The sequence below is a fragment of the Oryzias latipes genome, chromosome 2 (assembly GCF_053564925.1).
Source record: "Oryzias latipes strain Hd-rR chromosome 2, Olatipes_Hd-rR_3.1".
Taxonomy (NCBI): domain Eukaryota; kingdom Metazoa; phylum Chordata; class Actinopteri; order Beloniformes; family Adrianichthyidae; genus Oryzias; species Oryzias latipes.
The window spans coordinates 11,061,193-11,086,033 of NC_136238.1; the positions used below are offsets into that span (position 1 = coordinate 11,061,193).

Below are 24,841 nucleotides of genomic sequence, written 5' to 3' on the forward strand. Positions count from 1 at the left end.
CAAGCTGTGAATTTTGCAGACTTCCAAATCCTTCATGCTAGTTTTTCTAAAAGAAAACTAGTAGAACATGTTGTGAAAACAAAGACGAATATTGATAACTAGCGAAGAAAACTTTGGCTGATGACGTGGAGTTTGAGGAGGTCGTGTTTTAAAACGCTTTTGCAGGAATTGTTTTGGGAAATAAAATGGCATGGCTAACCTAGAAAGAAAAATCATTTTCAAATTTCAACAGAAATTACCTCGACTTTAAAGATTATTTTAAATGCTGCGTTATAGCTACTTTCACACCGCCATCGGCAAAACGTGTTCAAGTGATCCCTTCTAATAAAAAGTCAATGTTAATGCGTGTAAATGTGCATTTTTTACTTACTTTTTTTAATTACAAAATTTACTTACATCTTTTAATTACAGAATGCTTAAAGTCTCTGTGCCACAACAAACAGGCTGCTACCAATATTTTTATTTTTTGGCTTTTCTAGATGTAGACCGATAAGGTTTTGACATTTATTTTGAATAAATATGAAGTCATATTAACAGGCAGGTCCATCAGTGAGAAGCTGAGAAGAAGCTCAAATGTTTTTTTTCTGTGCTTCAAGCTAGCATTAGCGTGTTAGCGCCATTGGCTAATTTCTTTACGGGTCGTTTTCACGGGACAATTTCAATTTATGAGAAACAGTCTTTTTCATTTGGCAAAAATACTACAAACTCTAAGTATTTTAAATTTAAAAAACACATTTTTTCAGAAAAACAAAAAACACTTACATTTTGTACTTACAAGCCCAAAAAAATGTAAGGTACAAAACGTCTCATAGACCATTAAGACTAAAACGATACTGTTGTTGTTAAGTTTCCAGTTATGCCTCAAACACCATCTGGGTTTTTTTTTTTTTTTGGATTCCAATTAGAAACAATAAAACTAATCAATCATCAATTCAGTTATGAGGCACCAAAGGAAAAATGTGCAGCTAATGTTGTGTAAAATATATTTCAGCCTCTAGTTTACCCCAAACAGAAAAAGCTATCTGAAAAGCAGAGAAGGAAGGATTATTTTCAGCTCAGATCTATCTGCCATATTCTGTCAGATCAGCGAAGCAGGGGTTCTGCCCTGACGTCTGCTTTTGGGATAAGTCCACGCATTGCTTCTCGTGCGTTGGCGGAAAACCGGGAAGCACAATACAGGATTTCTGTTGTGGCTTTGCATGACACGAACCATTTAGTGTGCTCAGACGCACACAGTCAGATAAGCAGCACGTTCCGGGCCACTTTTATCCGAACGAAAACATTCACACACACACAAAAATCTTGACACAGTAAAGACACAAGTTCATCCATGACAAGGACAATTAAATCCAGGTTCCCTTAATTGAAAAGCTCTCCCAAAGCTCCCTGATTAATTTATCCTTTGAACGTGATCTAAATTGACCCATCCAGCCGCGAGGTATACAAGTAGCCGCGCTGCTATAGCAGTCTGATATGTCATTTGAGTCTCGCTGCAATCTTGGCCCGATTTTTTTCCGAATGAGGGGATGAGTGACTATATGGTGACTCCAGTCCTGCATCAGCTGTACACGAGCCTTGAAAAACACCAACGCAAAAAGATTTCTGACTTTGGTGGTGATCCTCTCATCATCTTGTCATTCTCTTTGCTCTAAACGATAGGGCCACTTCTCTCAGGATTTAGCTCTTCTCTCATTTCCATACAGTTTGGAGCGTTTTTATCGGCTCTTCATCACTTCGGGTAATGTCCTCTGACTGTTTCGCCTGACCTTTGCTGAACCCACTGTGTTTGCACAGCTCGTTTTCTTTTCGCCAATCACGCACAGCTTACAACCACTCACCTCTCAAAGTTGCGCCTCTGTAACTTAAGATGTGGCTGTCATCTCCACGGTTCACGTCGTTTCCCACTGCGCCTCTTGCGACGCTCCAGATCTGGCTTCTGGAAAGACATAGGGTAAGATTACAGCTAAATCAGTCTTGTGGCTTCTCCCCAAGAAAACTTATGAAGTCCTAAAACTCCTGTAGCTCTGAGCGGGCCCAGCAGGACGGCACCAGGGCTTCCCTGACGGAGCGAGGAGTGAAATACAATACGAGTGTCACTGATCCTCCAAATAATAAGGCACTGACAGTGCGGAATGATGGCATGATAACTCATGCAAGCTTTTAAAATCTCACACAGGTACATGACCCTCGCTTTGTAAAGAAGTCATTTTCCGTGATTCCTCCCTAATTCATCTGGCACATGCTTTATTTTTCTGCTCAGTACACTCCTCTTCCGTTTTGAAGAAAGTTGGACTTATTTGCAATGTTCCACACGTGCTTTCGAGTCTGCAGGTATGCTCTCTGGATAAAAAGCCTTGGAGCTCTGGCACATTTAATGAAATGAACAAACAGCGGCGCTACTGTTGGCTTATATCAAATCAATTTTGCGAGTAGCGGGGTTCCAATCGGCTGTTCGTGCAATCAAGCGACAGCAGATTTCATTTACCTTCCACCAACGTCAGCACGGTAGCTGGAGAAAAAAATTGAATTGCAGAGCAAAGAAACCAACTCTGAGTTCACATCAAAGACCAGAAAGGGGAGCCGAAAGTAACACTTTCGACTCCCCTTTGATCGGCATGTGATAGCCGTTTGGCAGTGGAAGTCAAGCAGGGGTGAGGATCAATCCACGGCGAGACAGCGGCGTCCCACTGAGGACGCAGTGTTATTATATTAAAACCAACGTGGAACCAAGATCTGCAAATGGGCATCACTCGTCTGAAGGAAAACAAAAGCTCGAGCGGAGTCTGTGGTTTCTCTGACTCGAGCGGAGTCTGTGGTTTCTCTGACTCAAAATTGTTCAATAATAGCTAAAATCACTAGTTGATGGTTGAAATCCTCTGTTATCTGGTTACAGTTCACATTCTTGATGGTCTAAACTTGAACGTCCTTTAACAATCCTGTCACCTTATAGATATTTACATTACATTTCCCTGACAGGAAAATTACAAACACAGTAGGGTTTTACGGTGGAGCAGTGGTCAGCGCTCTTGGCTCACAGCAAGAAGGCACCCGGTTCAAGTAATACCAATGGGGGACCTTTCTGTGTGGAGTTTGCATGCGTAGGTTTTCTCCGGGGACTCTAGCTTCCTCCAAAAACATGCTTCATAGGTTCATTGCTTACTCTAAATTGTCCCTAGGTGTCAATGTGAGTCTGCATGGGTGTGTGATTGTGGCCCTGCCACAGACTGGAGACCTGTCCATGATGTCCCCTGCCAGCCCAGTGATACCGAAAGGGACTAAACGGGTTTAAAAGATGAATGAAGGAATTCCCCCTGTATTCGCAGGGGTTAGAGACCTGAGACACCTGCGAATTCGCAGAATACAATATGTTTCCTGTATGGTCCGTATGAAATGAAATTCTCCCCTGATACTTCTCAGTTGTCTTTAGTTGACACAGTTGATGGTTCTTTTGACCCTTTTTAACCCTCTTGATCCCTTAGCCTGAGAAGAGTCAATTATAGACAAAAAGTAGTGCTAAGGTTTGAGGATAACCCTTGATGTGAGCTGCCACTGAAGCGTGCTAGTTTTTCCCTCAGCCAAAAAAACTTCAAGGTTAGGACTGGAATGGAAGAGCAGAGATGACCCCAAACCCGACCTCTGCTCACATACCAAGACTTAAACCCGTTAAACTAATACATTTTTCTGTAAAGGCTTCAGAGCAAAGCCTAAAATGGTGCTTTGTTTTTCGCACCAACTGGAACCCAGTCAAAAGCATGTTGTTGCATATAATGACCCTTCAGGACCAAACACCATTGGAGAGTAGGTGAACCAAATGAAAGGTGGGGGCTCAACAACGATCCGGGAATAACCAGCCAACAGTGGTCCCTCGCTGTAGCGCAGTTCACCTTTCGCTGTCTTTTTCAGTGCAATTTAGCATGTTTTTTCTTACACCCTGATTGTACTGTGTCTCCTGTACAGAAATCTTCAATCTAAAGCAGGTATTTTTTTCTCTCTATTCTATAATAATGGACTTATTTTTCTATTTAGGTTTAAACTCTGAGAATTTAAGAGAAAAAAAGTGTGAAAATGTTCAGGTCTGTCTGAGAAAAGTGTATAAAATGTGTAGCTAGGAGTTTTACAGCCTTAAAGCATCTACAACCCTATTGCAGGTTATTTTTAGAACGTAATCTCCATGAAGAATGAGGAAAAACAGTACTGAGAAGAAAAACTGCTAAACTTACAATCCATCATATATACAGTTATATTTTACAGTTATATTTTATTATAAGAAATTTTCTAAAAATAACTTGTGCATCCATGATAACTTTGAACAGAAAAAAACTTTTTTCTATCTTTGTGAAAAGCCAACTATGTCCGATTCAGAGTGTTATCTTTCTTATAATTTTGTCACATCCCACAGAACTTGTACACAACTGTGTGGCTCACATCACAAAATGGTCTAGGAAGCAGAATTTGACTCCAAACTTTAGTTAATGGTTTAGAGATTTGTTTCAGCCTTCAGGATTAGCAAAGAAAATCCAACTAAACACCTAACTGGCACTGTTTCACAAGGAGTCATTGACTAGTTACATAAACAAATCCAATGTCAAATATTTACGGCATAATTCTGAACCACAACATGGTACAGGTGGTAGTTTCCCAAATCTGCATTAAGAAAAGATGAATAAATGAAGCTTTATTTCTGTAACCCTTAATAACACTATAAGGATGCCAAACGGCTTTACAATAAAAACAGAAACACAGAGAAAATTTTCAAAAAGAGCAATTTAATAAAACACGTAAAATAATACCTTTTTTCCCTTTTTAATTCCATAAAGGTACGTCTTTAGTTGACGTTTGAAACTCTTTAGGTCTGATGCCATGCTCACTTCTGGAGGAACATCATTCTATAACTTGGGTCGGCACATAAAGCAGAAAAGGTCCTGTAAAGGCTTTGAAATTAAGGCCAGGCCAAATTCGACTAAAGTCGGCGAATCTTTTAATATCTTTGCTTTGCTAAAACTTCAAATACTTCCATCTAATCCAAGCCTGTCAGGAGCCAAAGTGTGATGGCCTCATCGTTTGCTGCCTGGTGTTGCCATGTGAAAACTATTTGGTTTAAATCAGATTCTTTAGCTGGACCTTGTTAGTGGCTCATATCAACAAGCACTGAATTTAATAAATGTAACTGTTTGGACATCCATGCTGCTATTTCTATGAAAAATATATGTGGAAGCATTTTTCAAAGTCCTCCAGAATCACATCTTAACATGCAAGGCATTGGCGTGTCCATATGATCCGCACGACCAGCAGAGGGTTAGATGTCAGTAATGGGACACAGAGCTGATGGTGGTTTGAACCTGTGGATAGTTGGATAAACAGCTACACCCCGCTTCTCAATCAATTCCAGCAGCAAAAACGAAAACTTTCTGGGCCTCTAAATGCAACAGAAATAGAAAATTCTGCTGTCCTTGAGGTCATTTTCATTATTTGTAAACCAAACTCTTTGTATTTGTTATTTACCATAACCAATAAATTGACTGGCTTTAGGCATTTAACTGCCAATGACCAGACAGTTAGTACTATGAAAATCTAGGTTCCCACTGTACTATGGCTCCCCTTTTAACATTATACTCTATATCATGTCATCTTAAGGAATATATTAAAAAACATCAGGGATATTATTTTGGCTTCATATCTCCAGGGCACACTGGGAGCATATTTTCTTCCTTCTCTCCAGGACCTTCATTAGTTCGGTTCACGATATAACTCACTGTCCACCGTCTTCACGAGCCACTGGCTGTATGTTGGAGTACAGCTGGTAGCAATCAACCTGGACCAGGGCTTAATGAAGCTTTGACATAAGAGCTCATACTCTTCTCTGCTGCAGACAGACAATCCTGCGTGAGCCAGACAGCGCAGCAACCTTATCTACTCTGGATTTACGACGAACACGACATAATTTGTTACAGTCGAAAGCAAACATCGGCTGTTCAATAGGTCATATTTGAGCACTGCTGAGTTTTGTAATCAACCACAACAAATCTTTGTCAAATTACCTGTAGCATCTGGGTCTGGTGACAAACAATTGAGATCATCGCAGCGAAGACGTACAGTATGTCAGTTATTGGCTAGCATTGGAACCACGTTACACATAAATCCCACTGTTATTGCTTTTGGGAATGGATGTTGAGAGTTATCTTTCATGTAGCTGCTGCCAAAAACACTAAAAATGTCAACTTTAGGAATCGATTTGCTCGATTTCTCAAAAAGGAAAAGTTCCGGCGTGGTTTGGTGTTTTTGATTGCACCAGTTCACTTGCAATGCCTAACTGGAAAAAAAAAAAAGTTAATTTTTCCCCTTTTTGTGTACATATTTTCAATTTCAGCCAAAATCCAAACTATAGCAGAACACTCAAGAAGCACTAACAGATGTTAAGATTTATTTACCGCATTTAGACTAATACCTCCAGCTGTGATACATTAATATCACCAGACGACATGTACAGTAGTAGCTTCATCTGAGTATTTTAAATATTTGCAGAGCTCCTTTTGAGGTTTTCATTACTGGTTTCTCAGCCAGGGGAGTTTCTACAGTAGATCTGTTCAGGTCAGATGAATGGCTTGTTAAATACACTGGCGGCAGTAATGCTGGCAGCTGTAAGAGACCAAGGGGCAGAAGGAGCTGGGATGTACTGAACAGCAGAGCTCTGTCTTCATTACATTGCCTAAAACCCAACCAAGAGAGAATGTTGAGGGTATATTTAGCCACTAAATACATCAGGCTGTTCTAGACGGCTAAAACATGTATGGTCCTCAATTTCCTCTAAAGGTTTACTCAGAAATAATACATAGTTGGAAAAAGCATGTGAGTGCTTTGTGCTATTGAACTCAAAGTTAAGGCTTCACTACATAATATTATATCTCCGCCATGCTTTGTTGATGACAAAGTGTTACTTAACGGCTTTCTGTTAAATTATGTCTCTTAGGTTTTTTTCCATTGTTACTTCTGAGCATCACATATCACAGAACAAACCCATAATAATATTGGGGTGTAACGAGTCGTCAATTAACGGATGAATTAATTTATATTCCAACGATCCAACCAGATCGATACGTCTGAGGCAAGTTGTTAATCGAATTGAATATACCTATATCGTTATAAAATTGTTTCAAACTTAAATTTAACCATTTATAATTTAATTGAAGACATGGTAGGTGTATTTTACTGTGACATAAACATGACCAAGTGCATCATAGAGGACAAAACACGTGTGATGAAACCAATAAATGATCAAGCCATTATTACAGTTCAATGTGTGGAAAGACTTCGAATTTTGACATGCGACCATACAGTATGGTTGAATGTTCTAATCATGTTCCGTTTGTATTATTTTGATGTGGAAAAACAACAGTGGGCTGAACTCTATGAAACTTAGATGTGAATGGATTTGTCATTAGTTCTTGTTTACTTGTTTGTACACATATTCAACTAACATTTGATTATCTGGCAAGAAATACAAGAAATCTGGAAAACTTCACCTGTGCTGTTCAGTGCCCAGGTATTTATTTCTGTGTCACACTGGTTGAAGTTTTGGCTAAAGATGTTATGTGTAGGCCTGACTCCTGCTCAGCTGTCCTGCATCTCTGTTGATTTTCTGTCTGCCTATTTAAGGTGTGTTTGTTTCTGTGCTCAGTGTCGGAGCGTATTCTGTTCTTTGAGCTTTCAAGCTTGTGTTTCCCTCTGGCATTAAAGCCCTTCTTTTGGAATTCCTTCTGGTTCGAGTTGTTCCTGCCTGCGTCTGGGTTTTCTCCTCTACCTGACCGTAACATTACGCTCCGACCATGTCCAACCCAGCAGGAAGGTCTGATTTAGGGGACTTACCAGGATCTCCCTCCGAGGGGAGTTCTGCTACCGGCGATGAGCTATCTGTCCTGGCTCGTGAGATGCGTGGTTACATGTCCGGCATGCAACAGCTCCATGAGCGTCTCTCCAGGCTGGAGCATGTCCCCTCGTCTCCACCTCGCCAAACCCGACTGGGTCATCCGGAGCCGTTTGATGGCACACCTGAGGACTGCCGGGCGTTCATCACCTCCTGTCGCCTTCATTTCGATTTCAACCCGAGCGAGTTCCCGTCTGAACAGAGCAAGGTGGCTTTTGCTTTAAGTTACTTGACGGGCCGAGCCAAACGGTGGGGGTTAGCGGAGTGGGAGCGCGAAGCTGAGATGTGCCGCTATTTCCGTGTTTTTTCCACTCAACTCCTCACCGTCTTTGATCCCTCTACTCCTCATCGAGCTGCGGCCTCAGAACTCCTCTGCCTCCAGCAAGGGGCTCGCAGCGTCTCGGACTATGCAGTGGAGTTCCGGACCCTGGCTGCCAGCACTCGCTGGCCGGATGAAGCATTGGTGGACGTTTTTCTCCGGGGTCTCTCCGACGGACTCAAAGACGAGCTAGCGGCTAGAGAGATTCCAGAGGATCTGGAGGGACTGATCGACCTCTCTGTGCGTATTGACCGCCGGATGCGGGAGCGGGGCCGTGAGCGTCACGGCAACACAGGTTTTCGCCCACCGCTGCATGAGGAGGATCCACCACTCCATTCCGATACTCCACGACAGAGTTTTCTTCCTCCTGCGGAGCCCATGCAGCTGGGAGCCGGTTGTCTCACTCCTGCAGAACGAAGGCGCCGTTTGAGAGGAAGCCTTTGCTTATACTGTGGACAGTCTGGACACTCTGTGCGCGACTGCCCGGTAAACTCCAGGGTTCATCAGCAGTGAGGGAACTGGTGAGCCGCAATTCTTCTTTCTCTTCTCCCTCACGGCCCTCTACCAAGGTCTTGGTGACCCATGCAGGAGCTCAGGAGGAGTTTGAGACTCTAATTGACTCTGGCTCCGATGGTGACTTAATCTCTCAGGAGGTGGTGAACAAACTTAAAATCCCTGTTGAGCCTTTATCACCTGTGTTAGTCATTCATGCCATAAATGGGTCTGTTATCCATAAGGTGTCATGTCGTACTTTTAACATTTCTGTGTCTGTGTCCGGAAACCACACTGAACGGATGAGTTTCTATGTTGTGGAGTCTCTGAAGCCACAGGTGATTTTGGGTTTTCCGTGGTTATGCAGACATACCCCTCATATTGACTGGTCTACCGGACGGGTTTTGTCATGGAGTCCCTTTTGTTTACTTAATTGTCTTTCTTCTGCTGCATTTCGTAGTCCTGTTACAGCACAGCGGTCTCCTGACCCGCCGGATCTCAACAATGTTCCCCCTGTTTACCATGATCTATGCACTGTTTTCTGTAAGTTTAGAGCTAAATCCCCCCCCCCCCCCCCCCCCCCCCCACCGCGCTTATGATTGTGCCATTGACCTTTTGCCCGGAACCCAACCGCCTAAAGGCCATATTTACCCCCTGTCTCCACCTGAGCGGGAGGCTATGGACGATTACCTGCAGGAGAGTCTACAGGCCGGGATCATTCGACCTTCCTCCTCTCCCGCCGGGGCTGGGTTCTTCTTTGTGGGAAAGCGTGATGGAGGACTGCGACCCTGCATCGATTACAGGGGTTTGAACAATATTACGGTGCGGAATACTTATCCCCTTCCTCTGTTACAGACTGCGTTTGACCTTTTGAGCGGGGCTTCAGTTTTTTCTAGATTGGATCTCAGGAGTGCATATCATCTGGTCCGCATACGAGAGGGGGATGAGTGGAAGACTGCCTTCAACACTCCGAGCGGACATTTCGAGTACCTGGTTATGCCTTTCGGCCTCACTAATGCTCCAGCGGTCTTCCAGTGTTTGATTAATGATGTCCTGAAAGACATGATAAACAAGTTTGTCTTTGTTTATCTTGATGACATCCTGATCTTCTCTCCAGATCTCGACACCCATGTGCAGCACGTCAGAACCGTCCTCCAGCGCCTACTAGAGAACCAGCTTTACTGTAAAGCAGAAAAGTGTGAGTTCCACACCAAGCAGACTCGCTTCCTTGGTCATGTGGTTTCCCCCGGAGGCGTCCAGATGGACAGCGCCAAGGTCAAAGCCGTTCTGGAATGGCCTGTTCCTTCTGGACGGAAACAACTCCAGCGCTTTCTCGGGTTCGCCAACTTTTATAGACGCTTCATCCGAGGCTTCAGTGGCGTTGCTGCACCCCTCCATAAGCTCACGTCGGCTAAGGTACGTTTTGTCTGGGATGAGGGGGCCGACAAGACGTTCACCGAGCTGAAGCGACGTTTCTCTACAGCCCCTATTCTGACTCAGCCTAATCCCTCTAAGCAATTCATCGTAGAGGTTTTGGCAGGTTCCTCCTTCTCTGCGCCCCTTGGTCCTAAAGTGGGGGCACTCCTCCAGACTGGCTTGTCATCCCGGAGTGACCAGGACCGGCTTTCTTGTGGCCCAGCGTTTTTGGTGGCCCTCTATGTCCTCCGACATTAGGGCTTTTGTGGCGGCTTGTCCTGTTTGTGCCAGTGTCAAGATCCCAAGGACCCCGCCTTCTGGTTTACTCCACCCTCTACCTGTGCCGTCTAGACCTTGGTCCCACGTAGCCATGGACTTTGTCACCGGCCTACCCAACTCCAGAGGTAAAACAGTCATACTCACCCTCATTGACCGTTTCTCCAAACTAGTGCATGCCATACCTCTGAGCAAACTCCCATCCGCAAAGGAATTAGCAGTACTAGTCTCCCAGCATTTGTTCCGCCTGCATGGTCTTCCTCAGAACATCACCTCTGATCGTGGGCCTCAATTCGTTGCTGCCTTCTGGAGGGAGTTTTGCTGCCTCCTCGGGATCAAGGTCAGTCTGAGTTCAGGTTTCCATCCTCAGACTAACGGCCAGGTAGAGCGGTACAACCAGGATTTGGAGACAACACTTCGAGCCTTGTGCAGCAAGAACCCGAGAACCTGGTCGTCTCAGCTCCCATGGGCTGAGTATTCCCACAACTCCCTAATCAACACTTCCGGATACTCTCCATTCCAAGCTGCCTATGGGTATCAACCCCCTTTGTTTCCCCACCAGGAACAATTGGCTGCCTCTTCTGGTCCCGCTGCCTTTTTGAGACGCTGTCGTCGCACCTGGAGCAGGTACAGACTGAAGCTTCTGCAGAACCAGGAGAGGTTCACGGCTGTAGCCAATCGTCGGAGGTCCGCAGCTCCGGAGTACAAGGTGGGGGACAGAGTATGGCTCTCATCAGCCAATGTTCCTTTGAAGGGAGGGTCCAGAAAGCTGCAACCCCGCTACATCGGTCCCTACACCATCACCAAGGTCATCAATCCTGTGGCTGTGGAGCTGGAACTGCCTCGCTCCCTGAGGATCCACCCGGTGTTCCACGTTAGCAAGATTAAGCCTGCCAGGGACTCTCCCCTACAGCCTGCTCCAGCTTCTCCTCCTGGTCCTCGTATCGTGGATGGCGATCCGGTTTATACGGTCAAGGCCCTCCTCGCTTCCAGACGGGTGGGTCGGGGCCTGCAGTACTTGGTCGATTGGGAGGGGTATGGACCGGCGGATCGTCAGTGGATCCCTGGCCGTTACATCGTTGATCCATCCCTCATCTCTCGCTTCCATCGCGACTACCCTGATCAGCCTCGCCCTCGTCCGTCTGGTAGCCGGTCTTAGCGGGGGGGGGTTATGTTATGTTTAGGCCTGACTCCTGCTCAGCTGTCCTGCATCTCTGTTGATTTTCTGTCTGCCTATTTAAGGTGTGTTTGTTTCTGTGCTCAGTGTCGGAGCGTATTCTGTTCTTTGAGCTTTCAAGCTTGTGTTTCCCTCTGGCATTAAAGCCCTTCTTTTGGAATTCCTTCTGGTTCGAGTTGTTCCTGCCTGCGTCTGGGTTTTCTCCTCTACCTGACCGTAACAAAAGATGTCCTGGATCAATTTGAGGTCAGTGAACCTGAAGAAATTGGATCGCTTATATCAGGGTGTCAAACTCATTTTCACTGAGGGCCACATCAGCATAGTGGTTGTCCTCAAAGGGCCAAATTTAACTTCTACATGTAACTGAATGTAATGAAAAATAAATGTAACTATTCCTTAATGTTAAATAACTCATTATTTATGTATTATAACTTTTTATAGTGACAATTACAGTTGCATAGAAAACATATGTTTGCTTGTTACTCTACCATGAATCCTTTAAAATTTTGTCCACTTATTTAAACCCACATAACCCACATAAATGACGCATCAAACTGTCCAAGTGAAAAAAGAATAATAACATAAAACTGAGCTAGAAAGAACATGTATTACACGTGTAACATTTTACAGAAAAAGCTGCACACAGCCTTGCATCCAACTGAGGGTTTGATGACAACAATTTGTCTGTATACAGACCTGCAAACATTGAATAATAATGACAGCAGCTATACATACATATGTAATCAATTTACAGAAAATCTTTATTTAAAGAAATTAAAAACTTTTATGCTTTCGCGGGCCACATAAAATGACATGGCGGGCCACATTTGGCCCCCGGGCCTCGAGTTTGACACATGTGGCTTAAATGAACAAATATTGACTATGAATCAAACTGTCAACAACAAATTATGATATGGATCAAATTGTTGGTATAATAAATCGTTACACAACTATACACTTCTATAAATCTGCTTTATTGTTTACTTTGATTGCTTGATTACCAGAAGTATCTAGATCCTTTTAAGGTACCTTTAATGTGTTTTACACTTCTGAAGTCACTTTTGACATGGACCCATGAAGTTTTTTGTTGTTGTTGTTTTGTGGCTTTTTTTTCTTTACAACAAATTTTTTTTAAAAGCTACTTTTAGCCACTAGACCAGCGGTCTGCAACCAGAGGTTTCAGAGCCAATGTGGCTTTTTCATCCCTCCATTTGAGGTAATTTGGTAACACGTTGAATAAATAATGTGTTTTTAGTTTTGGTTTATTTCTTTTAGTTAATCCTTTTTTGTCAATTATGTTTAGATGTCAGATATCTTGGCAAAACAAGCTTGACTTTACTGTCCATTTATTCATGCATCCACCCATAATCAAAGAAAATGCCATGATTGATTTGGCTTTTTTGCATTTTCAAAGTAAATCTGATTTTATTTGACACAGCGTGGATTTTATTTTGAAAGGAACTTAGATGCAAAAGAAGGTTACGTTGTTTAAACAATCTAATATTTCAAATATTTCAAAGCTATATGTTATACACAAATGGCTTAAAAGCCACAGAAACATAACGTGTTTTTTTAATACAAGTGGGACTTTGTAGCTCTCACTGTAAGAAACTGACCCAACTGGCTCTTCTAGGGTTAAAGGTTGTAGACCCCTGTGTTAGACACTTTTACATGATGTAAATTCATGTAAAATCATTTTTTACACCACAAACAAATGCACAACTGAATGAGATCTGTTTGTGTTTGAGCCTCTGTGAATGTAGCTTCCTCACTTCATAGAGAACATCAATAGTGTCCTTTGCAGCTAATAGGATATCTTTGACAGAGATGAGGCTCAAAACCTGCAGATAATTTGAGATGTTCAATGAGAGAGACAGAAAAATTCAGCTCAGGCAGTTCGCCGCACCTTATTTTCCTGTCGCCCTGTGCAAAGTGATGAATCTCCAGCACAAAAAACCCAAGGTGTGATTATTCAGTCGGCTGATGGGTTCTGCTCGGCTGCAGGAAAAAAAAAAACCTCAGCGTTGAGGGAGATTAATTAGTTAAACTGGGGCAGACATCCGTCTTCTAACAAGTCTCTGTGCTGTCATTGGAAATGCAGAGGGAGGGTGAGGAGGAGCGAGATGAAGAAGTGCTGCTGATGCAGGAAACATTACAGCCAGAGTGTGAAGATCAGTCTCTGCTTCTCCTGTTGGCAGTAACTGCTAGCGTTTAAAAGCCAGCAGATAGGATCATTTAGGAGGTGACACAGGAAAGAAAGAAGGAGACGAGGGAATGAGGGTTGATCTGAACGTCTTCCCTCACTCTTATCTGGACGGTATGCCCCTGTCAGGTCAAGTTTATACCCCCTCCTGGTGCCATCGTAATGATGGTCCCCCTTTCCTGTAGCCTACAAGGTCAAGCCCTCCACTTAAAGCTGCCTCATCATCCATCAGCTACATCTTTGACAGTCAAAGGTGATTTTATTGTGTCAGCCACCATCCAGCTCCTCTGTTCATTCTGTCCAACACACAGTAAAACACCTTTAGCACAGCTGTTTGCTGAGTCTGCAGGTTCTCTTGTCTATAACTCACTGCTCCACCAAGGAGCTCCATCGGGTTTAAAGTGGATACTCTGCTTTTCCTCCTGTCATACTGGATTGGGGGCGCAATATTGGAGCTGTCTAGTCGTACAGTTTAGAGCCAGAATCCAACTCCGACGAGGAAAACATAGACGTACGTGAATCTATTTGTTTACAAGTGGATGCATCAGAATGGAGCAGAGCAGGGAGCTGAAGGCCTTCCCAGACTTTTTTTCTACATCATAAATAAGAACTTTTTTAAGCTGCATCTTTTGTCTGCTCTGGATTCCCTCTGATTTGAATAAAGAAATACTCAGAAATGTAGTTCTGTGCGTATGTGTCATTTTTCTGAAAAACACAATTTTCATTGGAGTGGGTATGTAACTCTTTTTTTACATAAAATGATTGAATTTAATAAAGATGCAGTGAAATTACACTTTTAAGAACTCGAGTTTTGAAGCAGTGAAGTTCAAAAAAGGAACTTTAAATGTCATTTCAAACAAAACTTTAGGCTGGAAGACTGAAAACGCTGGCTAAAGGTACAACGTATTTTCTAATAAAAATCCTCGAAATAAAAGACTTTTTTTTTTGTTTTTATTTTTTTCTTCTTTTTCTTCATATTTGAATACAACTATTTTAATTTGTAGTTACTATATCAAATAATAGCAATGGGTTTACTAAAATAAATTAATTTTTTTATTTGCAGAAAATGCTCAATTAATGCCCATATTTTGTGTTGCTTAAAGTTGTTTCTTTTTTTTTGCGTTATTTATTCTAATAACATTTCTTTTGGTCTCACTGTGAATTGCTTAAACCTGTTTTCTTTAGCTGCTACCGGTCTTTGCCAGGTTGATGCTTCAGTTAATATATCATTTTTTGATTAAAATATTACAAACCAAAAAAACAACTACTATGTGAAGTTAAAAAAAGTAAAAATGTAAATTAAACACTGATTTATTTTTATTTTTATGAAGAACTACCACCAAATGGGTAATGCTACATATTAATACATAACAGTAAGATACAAATATCCAAATATTATCATGTTATGAGCATAGAACATAGTGTGGACTGAAAGATGGATGGATGAATGGATGGATGAAAGTATGGATGGATGGATGGATGGATGGATGGATGGATGGATGGATGGATGGATGAAAGTATGGATGGATGGATGGATGGATGGATGGATGGATGGATGGATGGATGAATGGAGGGTTGGATGGAGGGATGGATGGATGGATGAATGGAGGGTTGGATGGATGAATGGATGGACGGGTGGAGGGATGGATGGATGGATGGATGGATGGATGGATGGATGGATGGATGGATGGATGGATGGATGGAGGGAGGGATGGATGGATGGATGAATGGAGGGTTGGATGGATGAATGGATGGATGGATGGATGGATGAAAGGATGGATGAAAGGATGGATGGATGGACGGGTGGAGGGATGGATGGATGAATGGAGGGTTGGATCGATCGATGGATGGATCGATGGATGGATGCATGGATGGATGGATGAAAGGATGGATGAAAGGATGAATGGATGGACGGGTGGAGGGATGGATGGATGAATGGAGGGTTGGATGGATGAATGGAGGGATGGATGGATGAATGGAGGGTTGGATGGAGGGATGGATGGATGGATGAATGGAGGGTTGGATGGATGAATGGATGGACGGGTGGAGGGATGGATGGATGGATGGATGGATGGATGGATGGATGGATGAATGGAGGGTTGGATGGATGAATGGATGGATGGATGGATGGATGAAAGGATGGATGAAAGGATGGATGGATGGACGGGTGGAGGGATGGATGGATGAATGGAGGGTTGGATCGATCGATGGATGGATGGAAGGATGGATGGATGGATGGATGGATGGATGCATGGATGGATGGATGAAAGGATGGATGAAAGGATGAATGGATGGACGGGTGGAGGGATGGATGGATGAATGGAGGGATGGATGGATGGATGAATGGAGGGTTGGATGGATGAATGGATGGATGGATGGATGGATGGATGAAAGGATGGATGAAAGGATGGATGGATGGACGGGTGGAGGGATGGATGGATGAATGGAGGGTTGGATCGATCGATGGATGGATGGATGGAAGGATGGATGGATGGATGGATGGATGGATGGATGCATGGATGGATGGATGAAAGGATGGATGAAAGGATGAATGGATGGACGGGTGGAGGGATGGATGGATGAATGGAGGGATGGATGGATGAATGGAGGGTTGGATGGACGGGTGGAGGGATGGATGAATGAATGGAGGGTTGGATGGATGGATGGATGAATGAATGGAGGGATGGATGGATGGATGGAGGGATGGATGGATGGATGAATGGAGGGTTGGATGGATGAATGGAGGGATGGATGGATGGATGAATGGAGGGATGGATAGATGGATGAATGCAGGGATGGATGGATGAATGCAGGGATGGATGGATGAATGGAGGAGTGGATGGATGAATGGATGAATGGATGGATGAATGGAGGGATGGATGGATGAATGGAGGGGTGGATGGATGGATGGATGGATGGATGAAAGGATGGATGAAAGGATGGATGGATGGACGGGTGGAGGGATGGATGGATGAATGGAGGGTTGGATGGATGAATGGAGGGATGAATGGATGGATGGATGGACGGGTGGGGGGATGGATAGATGAATGGAGGGATGGATGAATGGATAAACAGATAGAATTGTGTGGAAAGACTTTTTGGTCTCATTGACTGACCTTGATTTTTGCAGGCAGCAGTTTTTTAATGAAACAGGACAAAAAAACATTTGACAAACTATTCCGCTTTACAATGAAACACTCATTTAAAGAAAATTACAACCATAGCAGTCAACGCAATTTTGTTAAGTTGAAATATGTTATTGAAAAAAATAGAATTTACAAAATTCTACAAAAGAACACAAAAAAACCTCCATGAGGGCTTGAAATGCCAAACCATAAAGATGCCAGTCAGTCATGTTTTGCAAGCTGGTAAACTGCCGCATCTGTTTAGACTTGGATTTTCACAGATCCACTAATGTCCCGGATGAACTACTCTGAGATCAAACCCTTTTAGGACACGCTTTGAGTTTCGTCTCCAGCTCGAGAAGCAGCATTTTTTCGGTCATGCAGCACAATGAGCTGCAGAGCTGAGAGTGACATCTGTTAGGCTTTAGAGCTGAAAGGCCAAAAATAAAGTTGCTAAGCTGGGCCCCCTTTGCTGGGTTTACAGAAATCAGCTGGACGACAAATGCTGGGACTCATGCTCAAATGGATGACATTGAAAAACTGCAGACATGTTTACATTTCTAAAGGTTATGGTCCTGTCCGTAGACTGGAATGTCAACTTTATCATTGTCTGGAAGAAGCTGAGAAAACCTTAAAAGCAAACGCTCCTTCTCTGAGCTTATTTACTTCTGGAATTAATAATGTAATGTTGTTCCAAACATGCTATGGACGTGATTTGGAACAAGACTACAGAGTCTTTAGCAAGCTGTGTCTTTGCTGTCATAAGCCATGCAAAGCTCCAGCAAAGTGCTGAGTGCTCATCAGGTCTTCATACCCAAACAATAAAGCTCTCAGATAAATCACAGGAGGGTTCCTTTCTGGAAATGAAACAGAATCTTTCTCTGGATACAGGCATCAGATAAATCCCAGAAACTAGTCAGGACAAGAATTTGTGTCTGATGTGGATGAGAACTCGAGGTGGAATCAAAGTCAGCCTTCAATATAAAACACAATTCGGCCGTGTGTGCCAGGAGCCTGAAACCAATCACAGATGAGGAGGCAAAGGGGCTTTTGAAGAAAGAGATCACCTCACACCCTGCACCAGCAGCTCCAACGCGATTCCATTCTAATCGTCCATTTTTTATAAACCCTTCTCCGAAGATTCTACAGAACGTGGGAAGTTGTCTTTACCGAGGTTTTAAAATCCGACATTTAGGAGGCCATGAGTAAAGTCTGCTGGGACTTTTATGCACTCCACACCAACAGGATCTAACATCTCCGTTAACCCCTACAGGTATCTGCTGATTTGGTTTTTCCACATGTCTAGATGTTTCATAAATCACCACGTCTGTGTGCTAATAGAAATGTCCTATTACTATTCCTCATGTCATTCTAGTTTACATTGAATATGCTGTTGACCTCTACAAAGAAAACATTAATTTTTACCTTAATTACATCAATCTGAGTATATTTTTTGTAATTACCTCATTTTATATTTGTTTACATTTTTGTTTTTTGCCATTTGGCCTTTAGTTTTAAACATCAACTCATTTGAGGCGCAATATCAAATAAATACAAGAAAAACAGTCAATTCATGATTTATGACTACACTACCCAGAATGCCTAGTTGGGGCAAGTGGCAGGTGATTGGTCAGGAGTTTGATGGGAAGTTTTTCTAGTAAACTGTGTTGTTCTTCACATTTGCTTCTTTTATCTTTCCAAACAGAAGAACATTTCAGTTTAGTCAAACATTATTGACAATAAATCTCAACATTGTTGACTTGTAACACATAAAATACAAAACAATACTCTCGCTATTTCGCTCCATTGTGTTGAAATACAGTATGTATTATTTCGCCAGACTCCTGACTACAGTACCCATAATGCCACATCAAGTGCTGCGGCTTTGTATTTTAGTAGGTGTAGAACGTGTAATCGATTTAACAGATTCATAGATTTATATTCCTTCTATCCAACCAGATCAATATGTCTTAGGCAAGTTGGTAACTAAACTGACTATTTTATTTTAAAATCGATTCAAAATTAAATAAATCTGTTTTACTGATACTGGGGGGAAAAACTTTGATTGAGGTACAAAATGTTTGTTTTACTATAAAATGGCTAAGTGCCATCCCAGCAGACAACACACATGTGATGGAAGCTAAAACCTGTTCAGTCCATCATTCTTCTTTCTCTTCCGGCTTTTCCCATCAGGGGTCGCCACAGCGAAACAACCTCTCTTTCGAGGAGGAGTCGCATGGTTAACTTGGCAATGTTTTACACTGGATGCCCTATCAACCCTCTCAAGTTATCCGGGCTTGGGACCGGCACAGCAGCAGAGAAGGGAAAAGGGAGCAGCCCGGATTCGAATCCTGGTTTCACGGACGGAAGGCGCCGCAAACCAGCACGAGCTAAACTCCATCATTCCAGTCTATTGTGCAGAATGTCACTTTAAATTTAGCAAAGCCATGTGAGCATACAGTGTGGTCTCATTATTTTGAAGTGAAAAAAACAACAGCGGGCTGAACTTTAGAAAACTAGAGTGAATGGGTTTGCCTTTCATTCTTGTTTAATTGTTGTTGTTTTTTACACAAATGTAATTTACACTTGATTATCTTGTAAGAAATCCAAGGAATCGGGAAAACTTCCCAGGTTTTTCTCTCTGAGTCACACAGATGGCTAAAGATGTCATGGATCCATTTTAGGTCAATTAATTGGATCCAATCAGATCGTTCAAAATGAACCAAAATCAACTATGAATCATTTCGGAGAGACCTCAAACTATGACATGAATGAAATTGTTGTTATAATGAATCCTTACACCCCTATAGTTTACAAAAGTTGTCCAAAAACATCTGGAAAGGCTTTTGAGCATCGTTGGTTGCAGGTCAGTAAGCACAGCCATGTTCCTACGGAAGATGAAGCCAGTCATTTTATGAGAAAATTCAAGGGTTTTAGGTGCAGATTATTGTTCAAACAATTCAGGTCTTTTAAATCAAAAATGTTGACTTTATTTACATTCAAATAGTCACCATTTAGACTGTGATGAAATCTAACCTTTGCTGTAAAATAAATAGCTAGTTCTTGTCATTTCAGTATTGTTAGAAACAATGACTTTAGATTTGAATGTTAAAATACAATTTTCTTTTCATTTCTTAATGAACAATGTACGGAAATACGAAAAAATTAGTGTCTCAAATTCTATATACATATTTTATGTATTATATTCAAAAATCATTTTTTACGTTTTTAATTCCTTTTATTAACTTAGCCTAATAAAAAGTATTCTGTATTTGTAATTATAATTTTCACATACCTGCCTGAATTGTTTAGTGTTTTATCAAATAACGCATTAAATGTTATTTTATCCTGCAACAAAATGTTGTTTTACGTTTTATCCAACAATAAGAGATATAAATGTAAAATCAGACGACCAAACATTTCATTCATCCAACTCATTTTTACATTATATTCAGGTCAATTGGCAGCAGTTTGGTCCCAAAGCTACAAATGAAGAAAAGTTCAACATAAGAGTGGAATGGAGACCAATTGAACAGACAAACCACCTGTTGAACCTGAAACATCAGCTCTTCCCACATCTAAGCAAAATCATCACCGCATCTCAAATGAATCCCTCCTCATTTCTCTCTGCACTCTTCCAGGGTACTTTAACACTCGCAGCAGTTTTTCCCACACAGTGAAATATAAACTTGCAGAAGAGAAAAATGAATCAGAATTACAAATAAAAGGTAATGATGCAATGATCCTGCTCTCATACAATCCCCAGTGTCGCTCCTCACCTTTCTATTTGAATAATGATTTATAATCATATTAGTTCTCTCCGGAGCCCTGCTCTGGAAAAGTAAAAAGCTATTATCCAGTTGTCAGTTTCCAGGAGCCGCTGAGGGAGATGGAGCAGTGATGCTGACACATGCACATACTGTAACTACACACACACACACACACACACACACACACCCACACACACACACACACACACACACACACACGCACACACGAGTGCTTGTTTCAAAATGAGTATATTTGCACATGTAGAGCACTTGTTCTGTACATTTAGTCAACAGAGCAAACATGCGTGTGCAGACTCATACCATGAGGACTTTTACAGGCTCAGCAGGGGGGGGGGGTAACAAGAAGGTGGGGCCTATTGTCAAGGAAAATCCCTGTCAATCACAGAGAACCACACAAGACCCCACTAAAGACGCACATACAGACTCTAACTCACACTAAAGCCATTCATTGAATGTATGCTTTCATGTTTGGATAAATATTGGAGGCTGCATGGTGGAGCAGTGGTTAGCGCTCTTGCCTCACAGCAAGAAGGTTCAAGTCCCGGCTGGGGGACCTGAAACAGAAAAACAATGGGGGACCTTTCTGTGTGGAGTTTGCATGTTCTCCCCGTGCATGAGTGGGTTTTCTCCAGGGACTCTGGCTTCCTCCCACCATCCAAAAACATGCTTCATAGGTTAATTGGTTACTCTAAATTGTCCATAAGTGTGAATGTGAATGTACACGAGTGTGTGATTGTGACCCTGCGACAGACTGGCAACTGTCCAGGATGTCCCTTGCCTCTGCCCGCACGTGGCAGGGATAGGCTCCAGCAGCCCCGTGACCCCGAAAGCACAAAAAGGATTTGAAAATGAATGAAAAATATTGGAAAAATACAGTTTGATAGCTAGAAAAGGAAAACATGATAGCATGCTTCACTGATCAGTGGTGTCAGCTGCTCGGCTTAATCCTTTAATACACATCTAGACAGATCATAATAGCTTGGTTATGTGTAAAAAGGAATCGTGTTTGGCGTAAAAGCTTCATTTGGCTTTAACATCAGGAAGTTCATACACGTGACATCATTTGTCAATGTTATTTCACAGAACATAGACTAAACTGTAAAGTTGTCATGTGTGTAGAGGGACGTACACTTAAAAAAGGTCAAATAAGGGATCAAAAGGGTGAAAGGGATCATAGAACTCTGTACGTAGACGCTTGAGGAATTCAAAACTTCAGGTTGGCATTTTTTTGTTAGCTTTGTTCTTATTATTTAGTTGTGAAACATTAACCAATAGAAGACACTATTAAAGACTGTTTTCTCAATTGTTATGAAGAGCATTAGTCACTGATAGCTCCTCTAGCTTACAGTTAGCTGGGAGGGGCTGGCAAAAATCTAACTATGCAATTACCTGACATTCAATGACATGACTTGCTTGGCCTTGGCCTGTGTAATGACTTGGGTTGACCTGCCTAATGTTTGCAATGACACAATGTCAGAAGTCTGAGACCTTCACACTGAGCTCGGCTCAGTGTGAAGTATTATTTGTGCCACTCTGCCTTCCTTACTGAGTGTCATATCTAGACCTGATCTTCTGTCCCCTGACCCTGACTCTGCTTTCCAGCTGCCTGCCTCGACCCTCGCCTGGATTTTGACCATCCTGTCTCTCCTTTGACAAGCTCGTGCCTGACCCTGATTTCGTTTCGTGGACTTTTAGCTGTGCTAATAAACCTGCTGCCTTTGGATCCAGCTGTCTGCCTGTTCCTGTGATACATGACTTGCAATGACTTGACTTTCTTAACCTGACTAATGAGTTGGATAAAATTGTTTGACCTAAGCAGTAGATGCACTTGCTTTACTTGTGCAATGGCTTGGCAATGACTTGAGTTGACCTAATTTAACCTGAGTAAGTACTTGAATTGCAGGGAGCTGGTTTAGCTCGTGCTGGTTTGCGGCGCCTTCCGTCCGTGAAACCAGGGTTCGACTCCGGGCTGCTCCCTGTTCCCTTCTCTACCTCTGTGCCGGTCCCAAGCCCGGTTTGAGAAGGTTGCGTCAGGAAGGGCATCCGGCGTAAAACATTGCCAAGTTTACCATGCGACTTGTTCGCTGTGGCGACCCCTGATGGGAGAAGCCGAAAGAGGAAGAAGAAGTACTTGAATTGCAATGATTGTACTTGCAACAACTAGTAGCTGCAAAGTTACTTACAAGTTATAAAGTTTTTATTTACAAGTATGTGAAAACAAAGTCACAACGACTTGGGACTTGTACATGATTTGTACATTAAAGACATTACACTAAAACTACTAGGTAGCTCTTCTTGTTTTAAAGGAGCTCAAAAATGGAATATATCTTTTACCCTTATAGTGTTTTACTACATCCTTAGAAGGCTCAAAGCGCTTTACAGTCTCAGTCCCATTTGCGCCAATCTCTCATTGATGGCAGCTCCGCTACCGAACACTGGCGCAAGCCTATAACCAACAGGGGCAATGTGGGGTTCAGTGTCTTGCCCAAGGACACTTCAACACATTGGTAGGCAGGGCGGAAAGTGAACCTGCGATCTTCCAACCAGAGTTTGATCGCTGTACCTCTGCACCACAGCTGCTCCATTTGTTAAAACTCCCCTTTATTATTCAAAAATTTAATTAAAAACCCCTCAAGAGTTTCTTACATATTTGAGGCAACATTGACAAAATAAAATAATGTCTGATCGTTCTAGGGAGCGCTGACGGAGCCTGTTTTATAACCTAATTCAGATTAAAATCTCTGACGGAAAACTTTGTCTACAAGTTGATAAGGTTACCAAACAGTAAATGTCTATAAAGTGCATTAAGCTGACAGGGATTTGGCTCCAATGTCAAATGAAAGAGAGATTTCTTAAGGCATCTATTTTAGGAGAGGAGATCCAATTTCCATCTATCTACCAGTCACCAAACACCATTCACAGTGGCAGGTCTTGGTGGGTAAAGCCAGGTTGTCATGTTTTCCAAAGTTGATATTCTATGTCGAAAACATTATTATGACAGCAAGAATGTCGATGCAGCAGGGGCAAGTTGGTCCAAAGACTTCAACAGCCTGGTCAGAAACACACCCCAGCTGGCCAAAAATCATATTCCAGCTTTACACAAAACCCGCACACACCGTGACATTTAAGGCTCTCGGTTCTTTCAGGGCGTCAGTCAACTGTGAACATGCTGCCACTTCAACCTCTCCGCACCTCTTCCCACCTCGAACGGTCTAGACCCATTCAGGGATAATTTCTCAACAGGACCCCAGTGGCCGTCGACACAAAGAGCGGGCCAGCCAGCAGTAATTACACCATGCAAATGCCATTTAGGTCTTTTAATACGGCCAGAGTCGTATCGCTTCAATTGGTCCGGCGTTTATCACCCGGCACACACGCACATCTGTGGATGGGGAGGGGCTGGGAGTCATCTGCTCATTCATTCATGTGGATATTTCCTCCTGTTTCATTTTCTCCTCCAGGTTTGTCTTTCCATTTTCACCACCTTTGCTAATTTACAATTTGAGGAGTCAAAGGAATGTTACCTCTCTTATCGTTCAGAGACACATGTGAAGGTCTGTTCTGTAAGATTTTTTTCTTTTTTTTTTACCACGTTTTGGAGCCAAAGTCTTCCCCTTGTTCATGCTCCTGCACATAACCCAGCCAGGCAGAGCATGTCCGCTTCTACTTTCTCCGTGTATCATGTCACCGGGCGCTTATAAAACATGAGTGGAAGACATCAGCATTCCCTGAATATAAACCTGTCTGTCAGGGCTGCTTTTAGGTGGAAGGAGGGGGGGTGCACGCATGTGTCATTTCCAAACAAAAGTGGCTGTGAATGCAAACACTCAAAAGAAAGATGGGATTGACGAATTGGTTCAAGAGGAGGACCTGTCATGCAGGCTGTTAACATTCGGGCATGACAGCCTACAAGAGACTGCTACGTCCAGAAAATCAACAAATTACAAACATGTTCGTTGCGCAATAACTTTGCACTTTAAATCTCTGATGTGATTTATTTTAAAAAATATATATATTTTATTACATTGCTTCCATCTCAAAACTAAATAAGACCTGCCATTACCTGCAAAAACGTGTCAAAACGCCAAAAAAACAGGTCAAAGGTCGCCCAAAGCAGAAAA

General features: G+C 42.5%; 1 protein-coding gene across 3 annotated transcripts in view; it reads right to left on the reverse strand.

Annotated features, from left to right (window-relative positions):
- Positions 1–24,841, reverse strand: part of LOC101169423 (acyl-CoA-binding protein) — a 192,868-nt gene that overhangs the window by 90,520 nt on the left and 77,507 nt on the right. For all 3 annotated transcript variants that reach the window (XM_078942840.1, XM_078942851.1, XM_078942838.1), the window contains one exon: positions 1,839–1,936. Coding sequence is in view for 2 of the 3 variants with exons in the window: in XM_078942851.1 (XP_078798977.1) it covers positions 1,839–1,936 (98 nt within the window). In the remaining variant the exon portion in view is untranslated. The remainder of the gene's footprint in view (positions 1–1,838; positions 1,937–24,841) is intronic.